Below are 16,705 nucleotides of genomic sequence, written 5' to 3'. Positions count from 1 at the left end.
GCGTGGGCCAGTCCGGCATTCTTTCCAAGGGATTGTGGTGGGGCTTGAGGGGCGGGGGTACGGGAAATCTTCTTTTTGTACCTCCCCAGTCCCCGACTCTGGCCTCCCTGAGTGTGAAAGAGTAAGGCAGATGAAAGAATCTTTGGAGATAATGAGCCTCCTAGTGTGGGACAGCCATACCCACCTATCCATAATTCACTCCACTCCATAGCTGCTTACCTCCTCTACCGCCCCTACCAATCCTTCGAGAAGTGATCTTATTTAAGTATACCTATTTATGAGTACATACACATATGCATGCACACACACACACACACACACACACACAGTTACAGAGTGCCGAGGAATTCACAACTTAGTGGGGCAAACAGATGCAGTGATCTTTTTACTAAACTGCAGGAACTATCATAAGTCAATTATGCAGAGAATGCATAGCAATCAGAGAAAGGTCACCTACCCCATCCGGGAAGGTGGTGCTGGTGGAGGGGGGGTTGGTAGGGTAGGACACAGGGTGTGGGAATATCAGGGGGAGGTTTTCTGGTAGAAGGAATGTGTGCACTGAATTTTAAAAGATGGGGAAAAAAGGTAGGAGTATAAGTGGGTGTTAGGGTTGGGAAATGAGCAAAGGTCAACAGCTTGAAATAACATCAAGTGTTTAGTCGGAGCCCGGCAGTTCATCACTGCTGGAGAGAAAAGCATGAATTGAGTTAGGCAAGAGCTTTGTAAACCAGACTCATAATCTGGGGGTTGAGAGGTGGTGGAGTGAGTGGTTTTTAATTTGGGGACTGTCAGGGTTACACATACCTTTCAGATAGCTTACTCAGTCTGCAGGGGGCCATTGCAGGGGAAACTGGAGGCAAATAAAATAAGAAAGGAAGTTTGCATTCATTTTCTAGGGTTCCTGTAACAAAATACCACAAACCGAGTGGCTTAAACAACAGAAATGCATTATCTCAAAGTCCTGGAAGCCAGAAGTGGGAGATCGAGGTGCCAGCAGGGCCATGCTCTCTCTGAAGCTTCTAGGGAGGGTCTGCCTTAGGGTTCTCTCCTAGCTTCTGGTAATTCCTTGACTTGTGGCAGCATCACTCCAGTCGTGGTATGGTATTCTCCGTGTTTGCATGTCTGTGTCCACATTTCCCCTTTTTATAAGGACACATACTAGATTAGGTCCACCCTACTCCATTATGATCCCTTCTTATTAGATCTGCAGTAACCCCATTGACAAATAAGATCACATTCTGAAGTACTTGGGGGTTAGGACTTCAACGTATGAATTTGAGGGGAACACAGGTCAAAAAGCTATTGCAATAGATCAGGAGAGAAATAAGAGAAATAACATGGACTGAAATTATAATAAAGATAGAGGGAATGAGGCACGCTGAGAAAATGTTCTAGAGGTAAAGTCAGGAGCTAGTGACCTGTAGGAAGTATGAGGATTTAGGGAGGGAGGATTGCTGTGTGAAACCTTAAACAAAAAAATGAGTATCATACATGTTTCGATTGAAATACCTATGAGGCTTCTGTGTGAAGATGTTATATAGCCTGGAGTTGAGTGGCAGAGAGGTCAGGGTTGGAGAGAGGTATTTGGCAGCTGTCAGCCCATAGGTGAGAGTTAAAACAATAAAAATAGATAATATTACTTAGGAGGGGAAAAAATGGGATGAAAATGAAACATCATGTAACCTCAAGATTTGGAGAGGAAGGCAGAGGAAGAAATGCCTATTAAGGAGACAAAGAGGGAACAGTCAGAGAGACAGAAGGACTAGAAGCCTGTGGTACAGTCCAGAAAATCAAGCAAGTTGAGAGTTTTCAGGAGTAAATCAACACCATCGAATGTGTCAAAGAGATCCAATGTGACAAAGACCTGAAAGAGCCCATTGGATAAGGCAATTAAGAAGTTACTGTTGGCTTTGGTGAAATGACGAGAAATGAGCTGAATAAATAACGAGAGCTGAAGGTATGGAGATAGTGGGTTGAGAATAGGAACGACACAAATATACAAAGCAGAGATGACCCTAAACTCTTTCTGGTCATCAAATGGTAAGGAAAAAAATGACAGAAAGATCACGTCAGTCAGTAAGACTGGGACAAAACAAAAGGTGATCAAGGATATTGTATGTGGAAAAATGTAACTTAGTAAATACACCAAAACATTCTAAATGTGGCCAGGAGTGGTGGCTCATGCTTGTAATCTCAGAACTTTGGGAGACCTAGGCAGGTGGATGGCTTGAGCCCAGGAGTTCGAGACCAGCCTGGGCACCATAGCGAAACCCCATCTCTATAAAAATGTAAAAATTAGCCAGACCTAGTGGTGCACGCTTGTAATTCCAGCTACTTAGGAGGCTGAGGTGGGAGGATTGCTTGAACCAGGGAGGTCAAGGCCGCAGTGAGCCATGATCATGTCACTGCACTTCAGCCTGGGCGACAGAGCAAGAACCTTTCTCAAAAAAAAAAAAAAAAAAAAAAAATATATATATATATATATAATGTAAGTTATGCTAATAGGATATTAATTAATGACCTATGATAGATAAGAGGTAAGTGCTGGGAGAGGCCATTGTACTGCTGTGGACTAAAGAGTAATGAGAGCTGAGATTCTAGAAGGAATCCCTCCCATCCCTAATATATTATTTAGGAAAATGTCTGCTTCTGGGAACAATAAATTCCAAATTTAAGTTCCCAGCATTAACTATGTGATAGTCCATTGTAGTTTCAGACTAGGCCTGGGAAGAGGAAGGACTCTACTCCATGAAGTTTTTCAGGGACCAAGCCAATCAACTTTGACATGGGCTTCCAAAGATCACCATGAGGTTTATCTTCTTTTCTTCCAGGTAGAGAATTTTATTTTATTTTTTTAATAGAGAGACATACAAGGAAGACTTTGCTAAACAAAGTCTGTAAGTGATATGTATCACTTGCACTAGTTCTCTTTGCTACGACTCAGTCAAATGGCCATACTTCACAGCAAGGGAAGCTGGCTGGGAAATGTAGTTTTTAAGATTGGCACTAAAGGGGAGACTGGACCATGTGGCCCTGGCTCCCCAAGATTTATCTTAATCTTGTACTATGGCAGACACTACCAAGCTAGCCCTGAGGCATCACAGAGCACACAGTCTTTAACACTCTGGCCCTGACATGGACAAATGAAGCTTTTCTAAATTCATCATTTTTATTTCCCAATTCTTAAATTCCAATTTATGAAACGTTCAAATAAGAATTTTCTAGAGACCAGGACATTAACTGACAGACATAGGCACAGCATGCCATAAATCTAGGTAATCTGATTTCCATGGTTTTATTGTCTGGAATACAAGAGATTCCATCCTCTAGGCACCCAATAGAAACAAGTCTCTTACCTGGGTTCCATGCTCTTTAGCCCCAAGTTCACCCCCACATTGCAGGTGCTGTCATTTTAAAAATTGTTTATTAAAAATTATATACAAGAGAGTACATTTAGCATAAAGATACAGTTTGGTGAGCCTTTAAAAAGTTAACAAACCCATGTAATCAACCCCCAGATCAAGAAACAACATTTTGGCACCTCAGAATCACCCTCATACTATCTCAGTTACTACTGTCTTCCCTCTGGGATTATAGTGGTATCCTAACTTCTAATGGAAATTAATTTTGCATGTCTTTCTATAAGTGGTATCATATGTACTCAATCTTCTATGTCTGAACATCAAGTTTGTAGGATTCATCTATGTTGTTGTCTTAGTGTGTTTGGTCTCACTGCTGTATAGTATTCCATTGTATGAATATGCCACAATTTATTTCTCTATTCAACTTTGATAGACACTTTGGTTGTTTCCAAACCAACCCAACCAACTTAGCCCCACTGGGGCTTTCTGAATAGAGTTGTTACTATTATGCATCATATAATGGTACATGTCTTTTGGAGAGCAGATATGGGCATTTCTTTCGGGGATATACCTTGGAGTAGAATTGCTTAATTATAGGGTGTTTGTGTGTTTAGCTTTCATAGATATGGCCAAACGGTTTTCAAAAATGAATGTATCAGTTTACGCTCCTATCAACATGTATGAGAGTTTCAGATGATCCATATCTTCCCAATAATTGTATTTTCTTTTTCTCCTTTTGGCCATCCTAGTGGGTATGAACTAGTATCAAATTCTGGTTTAAGGTTGGTATGATGGCTCACATCTGTAATCTCAGCACTTTAAGAGGCCAAGGCATAAAGTTTGCTTGAGGCCAGGAGTTCAAGACCAGCCTGGGCAATGTAGTAAGACCTCTTCCCTATAGCTGAATGTGGTGGTGTGTTCCTGTAGTCCCAGTTACTTGGGAGGTTGAGACAAGAGAATCTCTCGAGCCCAGGAGTTTGAGGCTGCAGTGAGGTATGGTCACGCCACTGCAGTCCAGCCTGGGAAACAGGGTGACACCTTGTTGCTGGAAGAAAAAAAAAAATTTAAAATTGCATTTCTATTAAAATTAATGTGCCAATTTTCCTATTGTGTTGTTTGAATTTCTTTAAAATTGTGAACTTGTGGGAGTTTAAATTATATATTTTGCTTATGAGCCTTTTATAGGATATATGTGTTGCAAATATCTCCTCCCACTTTATGGTTTGCCTTTCATTTTCACAATAGTATCTTTTGATGAATAGAAGCTCTTAATTTTATTGAGTCTAATGTATCATTTCCTTCTTTGATGGTTACCACTTTTGTGTCCTTTATAAGAGATCTGTGTCTGCCCTCAAGTCAACGGCATAGTCTGTTTTCTTTTTCAAACGTTGTTGTTTTACCTTTCATATTTAGATCTGCAATCCATCCAAAGGTAATGTTTGTGTACGGTGTGAGGTAAGGGTCAATTCATTTTTATCCTACATGGCCCAGCACTATTTTGTGAAAAGAACTTTTCTCCCTGCACTGCAGTATCACCTTTGTCATCATTTGAGCAATAATATTTAAGTCTGTTTTCAGACTTTCTATTGATCTATTTGTCTATCTTTGTGTCAAGATCACAAAGTAAACCTCCTAGGATTTTGATTGGCATTGTATTAAACTATAAATCAGTTTAGGAGAATTGACAGCTTAACAAGAGTGACTGTTCCAGTCCACAAACATGATAAATCTCTGTGTGCCATCTTGATACCTATTAACTAGGTACACATTCCTGAACATCTACACTCCTTAGATTGTAGATAAAAAGCTACCAGCTCCTTTCTTCCTGGATCCCAAAAGCCTTCTTCACAGCTTCTGTTTCCTGGTTTTCTCTCACACCCCTGAATAATTGGCACTTCAAATGACTTGTAGGCCTCAACAGGATAACAACATAAGAATACAACACAGCAGCCCCAACATCCACACAATAAGTGAGGCACCTATACAGTAACAGCAGAGGAAGGGGGTAGTTTTCTCAGATCCTCATTAATTAGGAATAATATTAAAAACCAAAAGCAGAAACAATATGTTTTCCTTTTAGGAAACCGAGGTGTTCTGCCCTGGATTATTAGATGCAGTTCTGGCTACCACACCGTAAAAGGAAATAATACATTTGGAGAAAGCCCAAGGAAGGGTATCTATGATGGCCAAAAGGATGAAGAGACTTCTTTGTGGAGACAGACCCAAACTAAACCAAAAACTTTTCAGATGAAAAGGGACATGGCAGCAGCCTTTGGTGTTAGGAATATGGATAAGGTGTGTATAGACCAAGTCCTAGAACACATATTTGGCACTACCCACATTGGCACTTTTAAAAGGTAAATTTAAGACAAATAGTGGTGAAAGGAAACTTTGGCTCAGGAAAGGGAACACATAAAAATGAGTGGATGGTGATTTCTATAAGGGACTACCCTATTAAGAAAAGCCAAGGCTATCTGCAGGTGCATTCTTATACCCTAAAGTTTGACATTCCCCGGTATCACAGCAGCTCAAAATCCTACTTGAGGAGTGCCCACTGACCTACTCCAGTACTGCATTGTTGAGGTTGATAAGGTACAACTTGCTGAGCTCTCATTTTCTTTTCTTCAGCCTCTGGTGGGAACAGAAAATTTCTACATTATGATGCCTTGGAGACAATGATTAAGTTAATCGATTCTCAAGGTTGAGCAGTCCTAGTCCTTTTATTTCCACTCTGGACCTTAGTTGTGAGCTATTTCCTCATTTCTGTGTCATGCTTTGGCTCCTGTCCCAGTTCTCTGTGTCCCTTGAAAGTTGTGGAACCCTGAACTTAATACAGAGCATGATTTTGGCTACAGATTTTGGGAAACAGTGTTTGCTCAGCAAACTGCTCTGTCAGCTTTCAAGAAAGACTCCTTCATTCACTTATGAACACATGTGATACATCCTTTTGACCCACGGACATGCCCATGTTCACAGGCATGATGAGGGGACTTATCTAAAGGAGGGTAAGGCCTCAGGCAATCTATAGGCCATAACTCCTCCAATATTTTTATCCAGAATAAATCAACTTTAAATTGGCAGAAAGGCTTCAGGGAGAAATACATAGCGAAAAGGTTCCTAGGATTTTGGATGGGACAGGAGAGCATGGAAGCCAGGAAAGCTCCAGGAGGTGACAGAAGATAGAAGCGAAAGGGGAAATCCCTTCCACTTGTTTTTGAGGTTGTCGCTGTCCAGACTCTAGAAAAAGGAAATGAGAATCCTCAAAGTTTGGTGCTTGGGGTCATTATACCTGTGAACCCCGAATATCTGAGACAGGTCTCAGTTAATTTACAAAGTTTATTTGCCAAAGTTGAGGATGTACACCTGTGACACAGCCTCAGGGAGTCCTGATGACATGTGCCCAAGGTGGTCAGAGCACAGTTTGGTTTCGTGCATTTTAGGAAGACATTAGACATCAATCAACATATGTAAGACAAACGTTGGTTCGGTCCAGAAAGGTGGGACAACTCTTAAGTGGGGAGAGGGCTTCCAGGTCATAGGCAGATAAGAGACAAATGGTTGCATTATTTTGAGTTTCTTTTTTTGATTAGTCTTTCCAAAGGAGGCAATCAGATATGCATTTATCTCAGTGAGCAGAGGGGTGACTTTGAATAGAATGGGAGGCAGGTTTGCTATAACAGTTCCCAGCTTGACTTTTCCCTTTAGCTTAGTGATTTTGGAGCCCCAAGATTTATTTTCCTTTCACACACCAATTTACTAAACTCCAGGATGCCTCTGCATATGTAACCCTCACGTACATAGCATACTACTGCACACTGGGTCCCGAGAAAGGAGGTAGATGTTCCCTAGCTATTTGATCATCACCCCAGTGGCCTTTAATAAAGCTCATGAGTTTTTTCAGGACCACCTCTTGTTATACATACCAAAGCCTATTTGCCTACTCAGGGAAATTTGAAAGTTTGCTTTTCTAAATCCAGCCATGCCTTGGACCTAATTTCTTAATCACAAAAATTAAGAATTGGAAGAAACCTTACGGATCATGTGGTCAAATGGACTTTAATCTGATGCATATAGCCAGTAGGGATTCCTAGTTGCTTCTTGGGTTATTGAGGGGGACAGGACTCATCCCCACCCCCTCTTCTACCAAAGCAGGTGAGATGGAACCATATTTCATTTGTCTGTTTTTATTTAAGATTTTGTGGGAAGAAAGTATCATTAATTTTTAGAAGTCTGAAAATAGTTTATGGTGTTCATTTTGCTTGCCCCAAATTAAGATTTTCATTCAACAGCAAGCATATGATATTCACACATTCAGCTTTAATCAGTAGAACTGTCTCTTCTGCTTTATTTATTTATTTATTTATTGAGATGGAGTCTGGCTCTGTCACCCAGCCTGGAGTGCAGTGGTGCAATCTTAGCTCACTGCAACCTCCACTTCCTAGGTTCAAGTGATTTTCCTGCCTCAGCCTCCCAAGTAGCTAGGATTACAGGCGTGTGCCACCACATCCAGCCTGTTTCTTCCACTTTTAAGGTTTTATCATTCTAACATTCCTGGCAGGTAGCGGATCGTAGAATATCAGAGCTAGGGCCAGGTGTGGTGGCCCACGCCTGTAATCCCAGCACTTTGGGAGGCCAACATAGGTGGATTGCTTGAGCTCAGGAGTTCATGACCAGCCACCTGGGCAACATGGTGAAATCCCATTTCTACAAAACACACACACACACACAACTAGCCAGGCATAGTGGCACATGCCTGTGGTCCCAGCTACTTGGAAGGCTGAGGTGGGAGGTTCACTGGATCCTAGGAGGCAGAGGTTGCAGTGAGCCAAGGTCGTGCCACTGCACTCCAGTCTGGGTGACAGAGTGAGACCTTGTCTCAAAAAACAAAAATAAAAGTCAGAGCTAAGAAGGTCCCTAGAGATCTTCTGGTCTTGCTACTTCAATGTACAGAGGAGGAAGCTGAGGCCCAGCAAAGTGTAAAAATAGCCAGTTGGGCTCTCCTTGGCCATTTCCAAAGATGAGGAGCTTACTACTTAGCAAAACACTTTTTCCAAAAATTGATCTAATATGTTTAGTAAATAAAATTTGCTTTGATCTTCACCACCAACCTTTTAGCTTAACTGCCTCTTGGTTTGGTCTGGCCCTCTAAGCACAAGGAGAGAAATAAGGAATGAAAAGGTACAGCTCGGTTTCCTCAGCACTGAATGGCAGCAGCAGCAGAGTGAGAAATAAGGGTGAGAAAGCAAGAGGGAGCTTCAGAGGGAATGACCGCCAAAGGAAGCGGCAGCGGGTGCAGAGGGACTGAGAATCTGGCATGTATGTGCCTATTCAGCTAAACTCAGCTCAGCTCCCAACTGGCGTCCTCTCCAGAAGACCCTCCTTCGGGTGGTAGGATTGCTCTACAAGGCCAGGTGACATCAAATAGCAGTATCTTTTCAGGTCCCAAAGCTCCTAAGAGGTCTCTGAAATGCCCTCTGGATAGGGCATCCATTGGACAAGTGGTAAAATCCCAGAATTACAGGGCTGGAACAAACCAATGAGACCATCCAGCCTACTACTCCTTTTATCTATAGGAAATCTGAGCTCCAAGGAGATGGGACCCTCCTAAGTCATGTATCAATAATAGGGCCCAAAACTCTGCTCAATTTTGTGTGCTATCTGCTATATGACAATGACAAATATGCATATTGTACTTTCCAATCTTGTGAACTTGATAAGGCAGTTGCTATTGGGTTTTTGTTTTTTGTTTTTTGTTTTTGAGATGGAGTCCTCCTCTGTCACCCAGGCTTGAATGCAGCAGCACTATCTCAGCTCACTGCAACCACTGCCTCCCGGGTTCAAGCGATTCTCGTGTCTCAGCCTCCCGAGTAGCTGGGATTACAGACGCGTGCCACAACGCCCAGTTAATTTTTTGGTATTTTTAGTAGAGACGGGGTTTTGCCATGTTGGCCAGGCTGGTCTCAAACTCCTGACCTCAGGTGATCTTCCTGTCTTGGCCTCCCAAAGTGCTATGATTACAGGCGTGAGCCACCGTGCCCAGCCTTGTTATTATTATCCTTATTTTACAAATGAGAAGAATGAGGCTTAAAATGATTATGTACCCAAATCCACATAGCCAGTAAGAGGTAGGTAGAGCCCAGCCTGAAAAAGCTTTTCTGATTCTAAACTCTTTGTTCTGCCCATCCCAAATCCCTCTTCTAGGGGTACAGATTGGGCTGGAGTTTGGGTGAATTCCCAAAACCACCTTCCTAGTTGTAGGACTGTTCTGCACTGAGTGGGCCTAGTAAGATGCTACATACATCCGCAAAAAAGACGGGGGAGGCTCTTGGTATAACTAGAAAGTGGTCAAGTTGTCTTCAGGCCCCTAAGCTTTCCCTTTACTCCACTGTCTCATGACCCACTCCTTTCTTTATGAATCTGTGTTCCGTGCTTTCTCCATCTCCTCATCCTCCCAATCCCCAATCGAGAAGATCTGACAAATTCACCCAGAGGTCTAATGACTTATAAGCTTCATGGGGGTAGGGATTTTTGTCGGCTTTGCTCATTGATATATCCTAAAGACAAAGAAAAGTGTCTGGCAGATAGGAGATGTCCAATATTTTTATGAATGGAGCGCATAGGGTGTGGGTGTGCTAGACTCTTCCACAACAGAAAGGCAATGGACGAAGTGCCAGAGAGGCAAAGGGCCAGGTAGAAGAAGGACTGAAGGCCATGAGATGGCTGTGAGAGAGAACAAAGGGGTAGAAGTGCACAGAGCTACCATGGGGGAGGACATAACACCCAGGCTTAAGAAGCCAGGAGTGGCAGGGAGTACAGAGCCAGAGAGGCGAGGCCTTGGGAGATCAGAGGACTTAAAGTTGGGAGTGGGCTAAGGAGCCCAGGGTCTGATGCTTCCCTCTTCCTCATGGGCCTCTGTTCACAGACCCCCTGGAGGGGGTGAACATCACCAGCCCTGTGCGCCTGATCCACGGCACCGTGGGGAAGTCGGCTCTGCTTTCTGTGCAGTACAGCAGTACCAGCAGCGACAGGCCTGTAGTGAAGTGGCAGCTGAAGCGGGACAAGCCAGTGACCGTGGTGCAGTCCATTGGCACGGAGGTCATCGGCACCCTGCGGCCTGACTATCGAGATCGTATCCGGCTCTTTGAAAATGGCTCCCTGCTTCTCAGCGACCTGCAGCTGGCTGATGAGGGCACCTATGAGGTTGAGATCTCCATCACTGACGACACCTTCACTGGGGAAAAGACCATCAACCTTACTGTAGATGGTAAAGTGCTCTGGCAGGGAAAGAGGCAAGACTGGCAGGTGGGACTGGGGAAGGGTCTGCCCAGCGCACCAGCTAGACCAAGGGAAAACCAACCCAAAAGGCACTTGGGAGCTGAGAATGAGGCAAGTGGACGTTAGAAGTTGGCAGACAGGCACAGCACAGCTAACATGTAGAGTGATTGTCATGTGCCAGAAACTATTCTAAGTGCTTTGCATATGTTGACTCACTTAATGCTTATAATAATCTGGGGATAGTTAATATCATCATCCCCATTTTGCAGATCAGGAAAGTGAGCCACTGAAAGGTGGAATAACTTGCCCAAGGTCACACAGCTAGAAGTGATAGAGCCAAGATTTGAACCTAAACAGTAGGACCCAGGCTTAGCCCAACTAAAATATCTTCCTGGCTGGGTCTGTTTAAGACATTAAAGCCCAGGGTTCATGGGAAGGCATTTGGAAAGAGGGAATGAGGGCAACACCATGTCTGCATTGTTCAGCATTGTACCCACTATGCCTAGTTGGTGCTCCATAAATAATCAGTGAAACAAATGAGTAAGTGATGGGAAAGGACTGGACTTAGGATGTCTGAAGTCTTCTCAGCCCACAGATTGAGTTGGAAGGTAGTGTTAAAGGTGTGTTGGAAGGCAAGGAGCTAAAAAGGGGAAGGGAGACACTTCTTAGCCAATGACTCACAGGCTCCCCCATTCCTGTGGCTCAGTGCCCATTTCGAGGCCACAGGTATTGGTGGCTTCAACCACTGTGCTGGAACTCAGCGAGGCCTTCACCTTGAACTGCTCACACGAGAATGGCACCAAGCCCAGCTACACCTGGCTGAAGGATGGCAAACCCCTCCTCAATGACTCGAGAATACTGCTGTCCCCGGACCAAAAGGTGCTCACCATCACCCGCGTGCTTATGGAGGACGACGATCTGTACAGCTGCGTGGTAGAGAACCCCATCAGCCAGGGCCGCAGCCTGCCTGTCAAGATCACCGTATACAGTGAGTTTCCCTGCAGGCTTTCCTCTAGGACTCAAAGCCCCAAGAGGCAGGTGACCATGAGGGACTGAGGACATCCCAGAGAATGTCACTGGGGGGAGGGGGACAGCGATAGGCCAACTATCCATGGAGGACACCAACAGGTGGGCAGTGGGTTCTGTGCAAGCTCCACCACCAGCATCAGCAAGGCATGCAGCCTGGGGCTCCCCCTCTCTTGCTTCCATGGCAGAAGTTCTGCTTACCACACCTTGCCCCTTTGAAGTCCCTCCTGACTCTCTGCTTCTCTCTCCCCCTAGGAAGAAGTTCCCTTTACATCATCTTGTCTACAGGAGGCATCTTCCTCCTTGTGACCTTGGTGACAGTCTGTGCCTGCTGGAAACCTTCCAAAAGGTCTGGGTAACTCTCCTGAGCACCTGAGTCCTTCAATCCATCCCAAACCTATGCCTTTCATCCCAGGGCTCTGCATCTCTTCCCAAGAGGTCCATTCTTCCATTGTGTATGCAACAGCATCTTGTGCTCCCAAGCCCCCACAACCACAGCACCACTAACAATAGTTTTTTCGCTTGCCAACCACCTTTTCTGGGGCCAGGCACTGTGGCTGTGATTAGCCTGCTACCTTTTAAGTATGATTATCTGCAGTTTAACAGATAATGACACTGAGACTAGGATTGGTTAAATGACTTGCCCACAGTCACAACGCTAGTGACAGACTCAAGGTGCAAAGCTAGATGTGATTCATTCCAAAGCTCATGAACTGTACCCAGCCATCTTCCTGTCACAAGGCCTCTTTTATGGCCATCAGATCCCTCCCTGTGTCCCCGCTAGATCTTCTGCTCATATTCAGTAGTCCGGCTCATGGTGGGGCTGGATTGATTCACAGGAAACAGAAGAAGCTAGAGAAGCAAAACTCCCTGGAATACATGGATCAGAATGATGACCGCATGAAACCAGAAGGTGAGCTCCCAGCCACCCAGTCACCCATCCCATCAACACTCAGATCAGTGGGCTGCTGGGAAAAGGCAGAACTGGGCGACAAGGAAAACAGCTCTGCAGGGACCCTTTCCCCACCAACTGCACGAAGACTGCAGAGGAGGGAGAGGTTTGGCCAAGGTAGGAGCCAGGATATTCAGATATGTTTGTGGAGGTTGTGGCGGGCCATTTGGGAAGCACAGAGAGTAGATGCCGGCTGGTGGGGAGAGTTTGTACCTGGTCCGGCCACCCAATTCTCTCCCCTGTGCAGCAGACACCCTCCCTCGAAGTGGTGATCAGGAACGGAAAAACCCCATGGCACTCTATATCCTGAAGGACAAGGTGAGCAGCTCTGGGCTGGGTACCCAGAAACATGCAGTGAGCCCCTCCCATATGCCTGGTTCTAGGGAGCCGTACTATATTCCTATCCCTTTATAGCAGCAGTCCCCAACCTTTTTGGCACCAGGGACTGGCTTCATGGAAGAAAATTTTTCCATGGATGGTGGTGGGGGTGGTTTCAGGATGAAACTGTTCCACCTCAGATCATCAGGCATTGGATTCTCATAAGGAGCGTGCAACCTAGATCCCTCGCATGCGCAATTCACAATAGCGTTTGTGCTCCTATGAGAATTGAATGCAGCCACTAATCTGAGAGGAGGAGGAGCTCAGGCGATAATACAAGCCATGGGGAGTGGCTGTGAATACATATGAAGCTTTGCTTTCCGGCCTACCGCTCACCTCCTGCTCTGTCGTTCTGTTCCTAACAGGCCAGAGAGGAGTACCAGTCCTCGGCCTGGGGGTGGGGACCCCTGCTTTACAGTGCTCAGAATAACCCTGTGAAATATTTGTGTCATGCACATTTTAGAGATTAGAAAAAACAAGGCTGTGAGATTAAATGACTTGCTCAGGATTAAACAAGTCAATGAGTGGCAGATCTAGGTGTCAAACCTAGGTCTTTGGACACCAGTTCTGGTGTTTTCCCCAGTACTCCACAACTAACTCTGTCCCAGGCTCTCCACGATGGGTAGAAAGAAGAGAGTAAAGGGGAAAAGCACTCAAATCATCGCATTTCAACATTTACTGAACACCTATTACATGCTAGGAGGCCCCATGCTCAGTGTGGCATATCGCCAGGAAAACCAGACCTGCCTGCAGCCTTCCAGGAGGTGGGCGTGCAGAGGGAAACTGGGTCCCTCCCCTCAGAATTCGAGCAAGCTCTAACACCAGGCGCGCTCCCAGGCTGGGCTGACTGTCCCCTGACCCCTGCGGCGCGTGTCCTTGCAGGACTCCCCGGAGCCCGAGGAGAACCCATCCCCGGAGCCTCGAAGCGCGACGGAGCCCGGCCCGCCCGGCTACTCCGTGTCGCCCGCAGTGCCCGGCCGCTCGCCAGGGCTGCCCATCCGCTCCGCCCGCCGCTACCCGCGCTCCCCAGCGCGCTCCCCAGCCACCGGCCGGACGCACACGTCGCCGCCCCGGGCCCCGAGCTCGCCAGGCCGCTCGAGCAGCGCCTCGCGCACACTGCGGACTGCGGGCGTGCACATAATCCGCGAGCAAGACGAGGCCGGCCCGGTGGAGATCAGCGCCTGAGCCGCCTCGGGACCCCCTGAGAGGCGCCTGCGGTCTGCGGCCAGAGGCCCGGGGGAGGGCTGGGGCTGGGAAGCCGGGGCGCGGAGCGCTAGGGGCTAGGGGAGGTCCCGGAGGGGGCGCTGGTGTCTCGGGTGTGGACGTGTATGAGCATGCGCAGACGGAGGCGGGTGCGCGGAGGCGGCAGTGTTGAGGTGGTGAAACCGGTGAGCACTTCCTTCCGGTTTACAGGCTGTGTTTTCACTTGGTATAGGTTGTGCCCTCTTAGGACCACATAGATTATTAAATTTCTGGCCCAACACCCAAAAGGGTTTTATGGAAACTAACATCAGTAACCTAACCCGCCCGTGACTATCCTGTGTGCTTCCCAGGGAGCTGTGTTGTTTCCCACCCGCCACCCTTCCCACTGAACAAATGCCTGAGCGCTGGGGCACTTTGTTTTTTGGCAAGCGCAGGTTAGAGGCCACTTTCCCAAAATCCACAGCTGCACGAAGCTAAGGAGAAGCCAGATGCCGGTTACTGGGTGTGCAGGGGCTGTTCTGAGCTGGGGGATCATTGTGAAGGCCTTCTTCCCTGGGCACCTGGTACCTGGGGACCTACGAGGTGGTGAGGGAAGGGTGCAAGTACATTTCTTTTCCCTCTGACCTAGGCCCTAGCAAAGGCAAAGAACCCGAACCTGCCAGCTTGGCCTCCTCCCAGAGCCTCCCTCAGAGGCATGTCATGCCAAGCATTCTTTCTGTCTCTGTTCATGAACAGAAGAGATGGATGGGCTTATTCGTATAGAGAAGTGAATTCCACTTACTCCCCTGGCCCAGAAAACTAGACCAAGTGAGGAACTGTTTTAGCTCATCTAACTCATACATTCGTCCTGGCTTCCTTACAAAACAAGCCTTTCAAACAATCATTGTCCTCAGGAAAGTTGCTGAGCTTCCTCTAGCTGTGAGAATAAGTCCTAATCTCCAGAAAAATGGTGGCGCGGGGGGGGGGTAGGAGGCTTATTGCTTCCCAGCATTTCAGGGGAACATGATCCAACCCCTGGCCTCCTGCCACCCATCTGCCCTGCTCCCACATGCTTGGGTCCCAGGGCACAGAACAAGGGCAGACTCCCTAATCACACTAACATCAAAATAAAGAGACTGGGCTGCTGTGTAGCCAGGACATGCCCATGCCACCACCTATTGAACAGTTCATAGGAGTGGCAGTAATCTACTGTGTCAGGAGAGAGGGCAATTACAAATCTGAAAGAAAAGGAGGCCCTCTGTGTATTCCATCCCCTCCTCCTTAATGCCTCCAAGGGTCCTTGCATCCCTGGCCCATTCCCAGCCTCCTAAACTCCAGCTCTGATTCTCCATCATCCCATGGAGCTATTCCAAGGCTCCCATTACCCATCACTTACACACCAGGTCAAGTTTTGTCTCAGCCCCAAAGGCACTGACATTTCTAGTTTGCCCCCTCTGCCCTTACCCCAACAGCATGCCTGTCTCAGCTCCCTGTCCCTCGGCACTTCCCCAGGCTCATTTGAGCAGGTGTGCCTTCACAATGCCCCTAAACTTCCCAGGTGCCTCATCCATAATGAGATAACGAATGTAGGGGAAAGTTTCTCAGGAAGGTGGAAGAGGCAGCAGGACTTGGAGGAGTACCTGCTGGTCAGCCTTGAGATGCACAGGTGAAGGTTAGGGTGAGATGAGAGCATGCCATACCTGGTGCTGAATCCCTGAGGGGCCAGCTTCCCAGGCTTAAGCCAAATCTGCCTTAAATTGGGGGTGGGGAGGGGTTAGTAAGGAATTGGGGTTTGTTTGTTTGTTTTTGTGTTGTTTTCATCTTCATCTTTGTATTACTAGCATCCAGCAGAGTGCCTAGCACATACTGGATGCTCAATAAACTTTTGATGAAATGAAATGACAACTTTATTCCACGTAAACAAGGGTAACAAAACAAGCTGCTTCAATATACCAGTCATTTCCCGTTTTTTCTTCTGCTTTTCTTTCACATCCTTTACCCTCTTTCCAAACCCCAAATTGTCCATTCCAGAATCACTTACCCATTCATTCATTTGCTTATTCAGGTGTTCTTTTATTTATTCAACAGACATTTGTTTATCTGCTATGGACTAGGCCCTGTGCTAGACACTGCTGATACAGCATAACTATGTCAGGAAGACAAATCAGTAAACAGATGATTACAATATAGTGTGTAAAATGCAATGGCAGAGGTAGATACAAGGTGCTCTGGGAGCATGTAGATTAGATGTCAGCAAAGGCATCTTGGAGAAGAACAGACCTGAGTTGAGTCTTTCTTAGAAAGACTTGCTAATCTGGTTTTCAAAAGTATGAGAGGACACACTCCAAGCAGAGGGAGAAGCATGTATAAAAGCTTGGAAGTGCAAGACATGATGGGGGGGAATTCAGCATACTGATTCTAGCAGTTGATGAAATTATTTCAGGAAAGTATACAAAGTAGAAGGTGAAGAAAGCTGCAGATAGATTTCTGAGGACATCAGTATGTGTAGAAAGATTAAAAGGACCTCCCC

The 16,705-nt window shown here is 46.3% G+C and overlaps 2 protein-coding genes across 4 annotated transcripts in view; one reads left to right on the top strand and one right to left on the bottom strand.

Annotated features, from left to right (window-relative positions):
• The window catches only part of HEPACAM (hepatic and glial cell adhesion molecule), a 31,243-nt gene extending 15,174 nt beyond the window's left edge, over nt 1–16,069 (top strand). Inside the window, exons 2-7 of one of the 3 annotated variants that reach the window (XM_033205845.1) lie at nt 10,285–10,626; nt 11,344–11,625; nt 11,919–12,012; nt 12,503–12,576; nt 12,863–12,933; nt 13,876–16,069. In XM_033205845.1, coding sequence (XP_033061736.1) covers nt 10,285–10,626; nt 11,344–11,625; nt 11,919–12,012; nt 12,503–12,576; nt 12,863–12,933; nt 13,876–14,178 — 1,166 coding nt within the window. In that variant the 3' untranslated portion in view covers nt 14,179–16,069. The remainder of the gene's footprint in view (nt 1–10,284; nt 10,627–11,343; nt 11,626–11,918; nt 12,013–12,502; nt 12,577–12,862; nt 12,934–13,875) is intronic. The other 2 variants (XM_033205847.1, XM_033205846.1) reach the window with 2 other exon arrangements.
• Nucleotides 14,621–15,564, bottom strand: HEPN1 (hepatocellular carcinoma, down-regulated 1). The gene is given in 2 exon segments (XM_033205848.1): nt 14,621–15,493; nt 15,496–15,564. Coding segments are annotated over 2 exon segments (276 nt in total). The 3' UTR covers nt 14,621–15,286.
• Nucleotides 16,070–16,705: the final 636 nt, after the last annotated feature.

This window comes from Trachypithecus francoisi, unplaced genomic scaffold, assembly GCF_009764315.1.
Source record: "Trachypithecus francoisi isolate TF-2019V2 unplaced genomic scaffold, Tfra_2.0 Lachesis_group8, whole genome shotgun sequence".
Taxonomy (NCBI): Eukaryota; Metazoa; Chordata; class Mammalia; order Primates; family Cercopithecidae; genus Trachypithecus; species Trachypithecus francoisi.
Note: the sequence above shows the minus strand (reverse complement) of the source record. Positions and strands in the feature narration are given on the sequence as shown.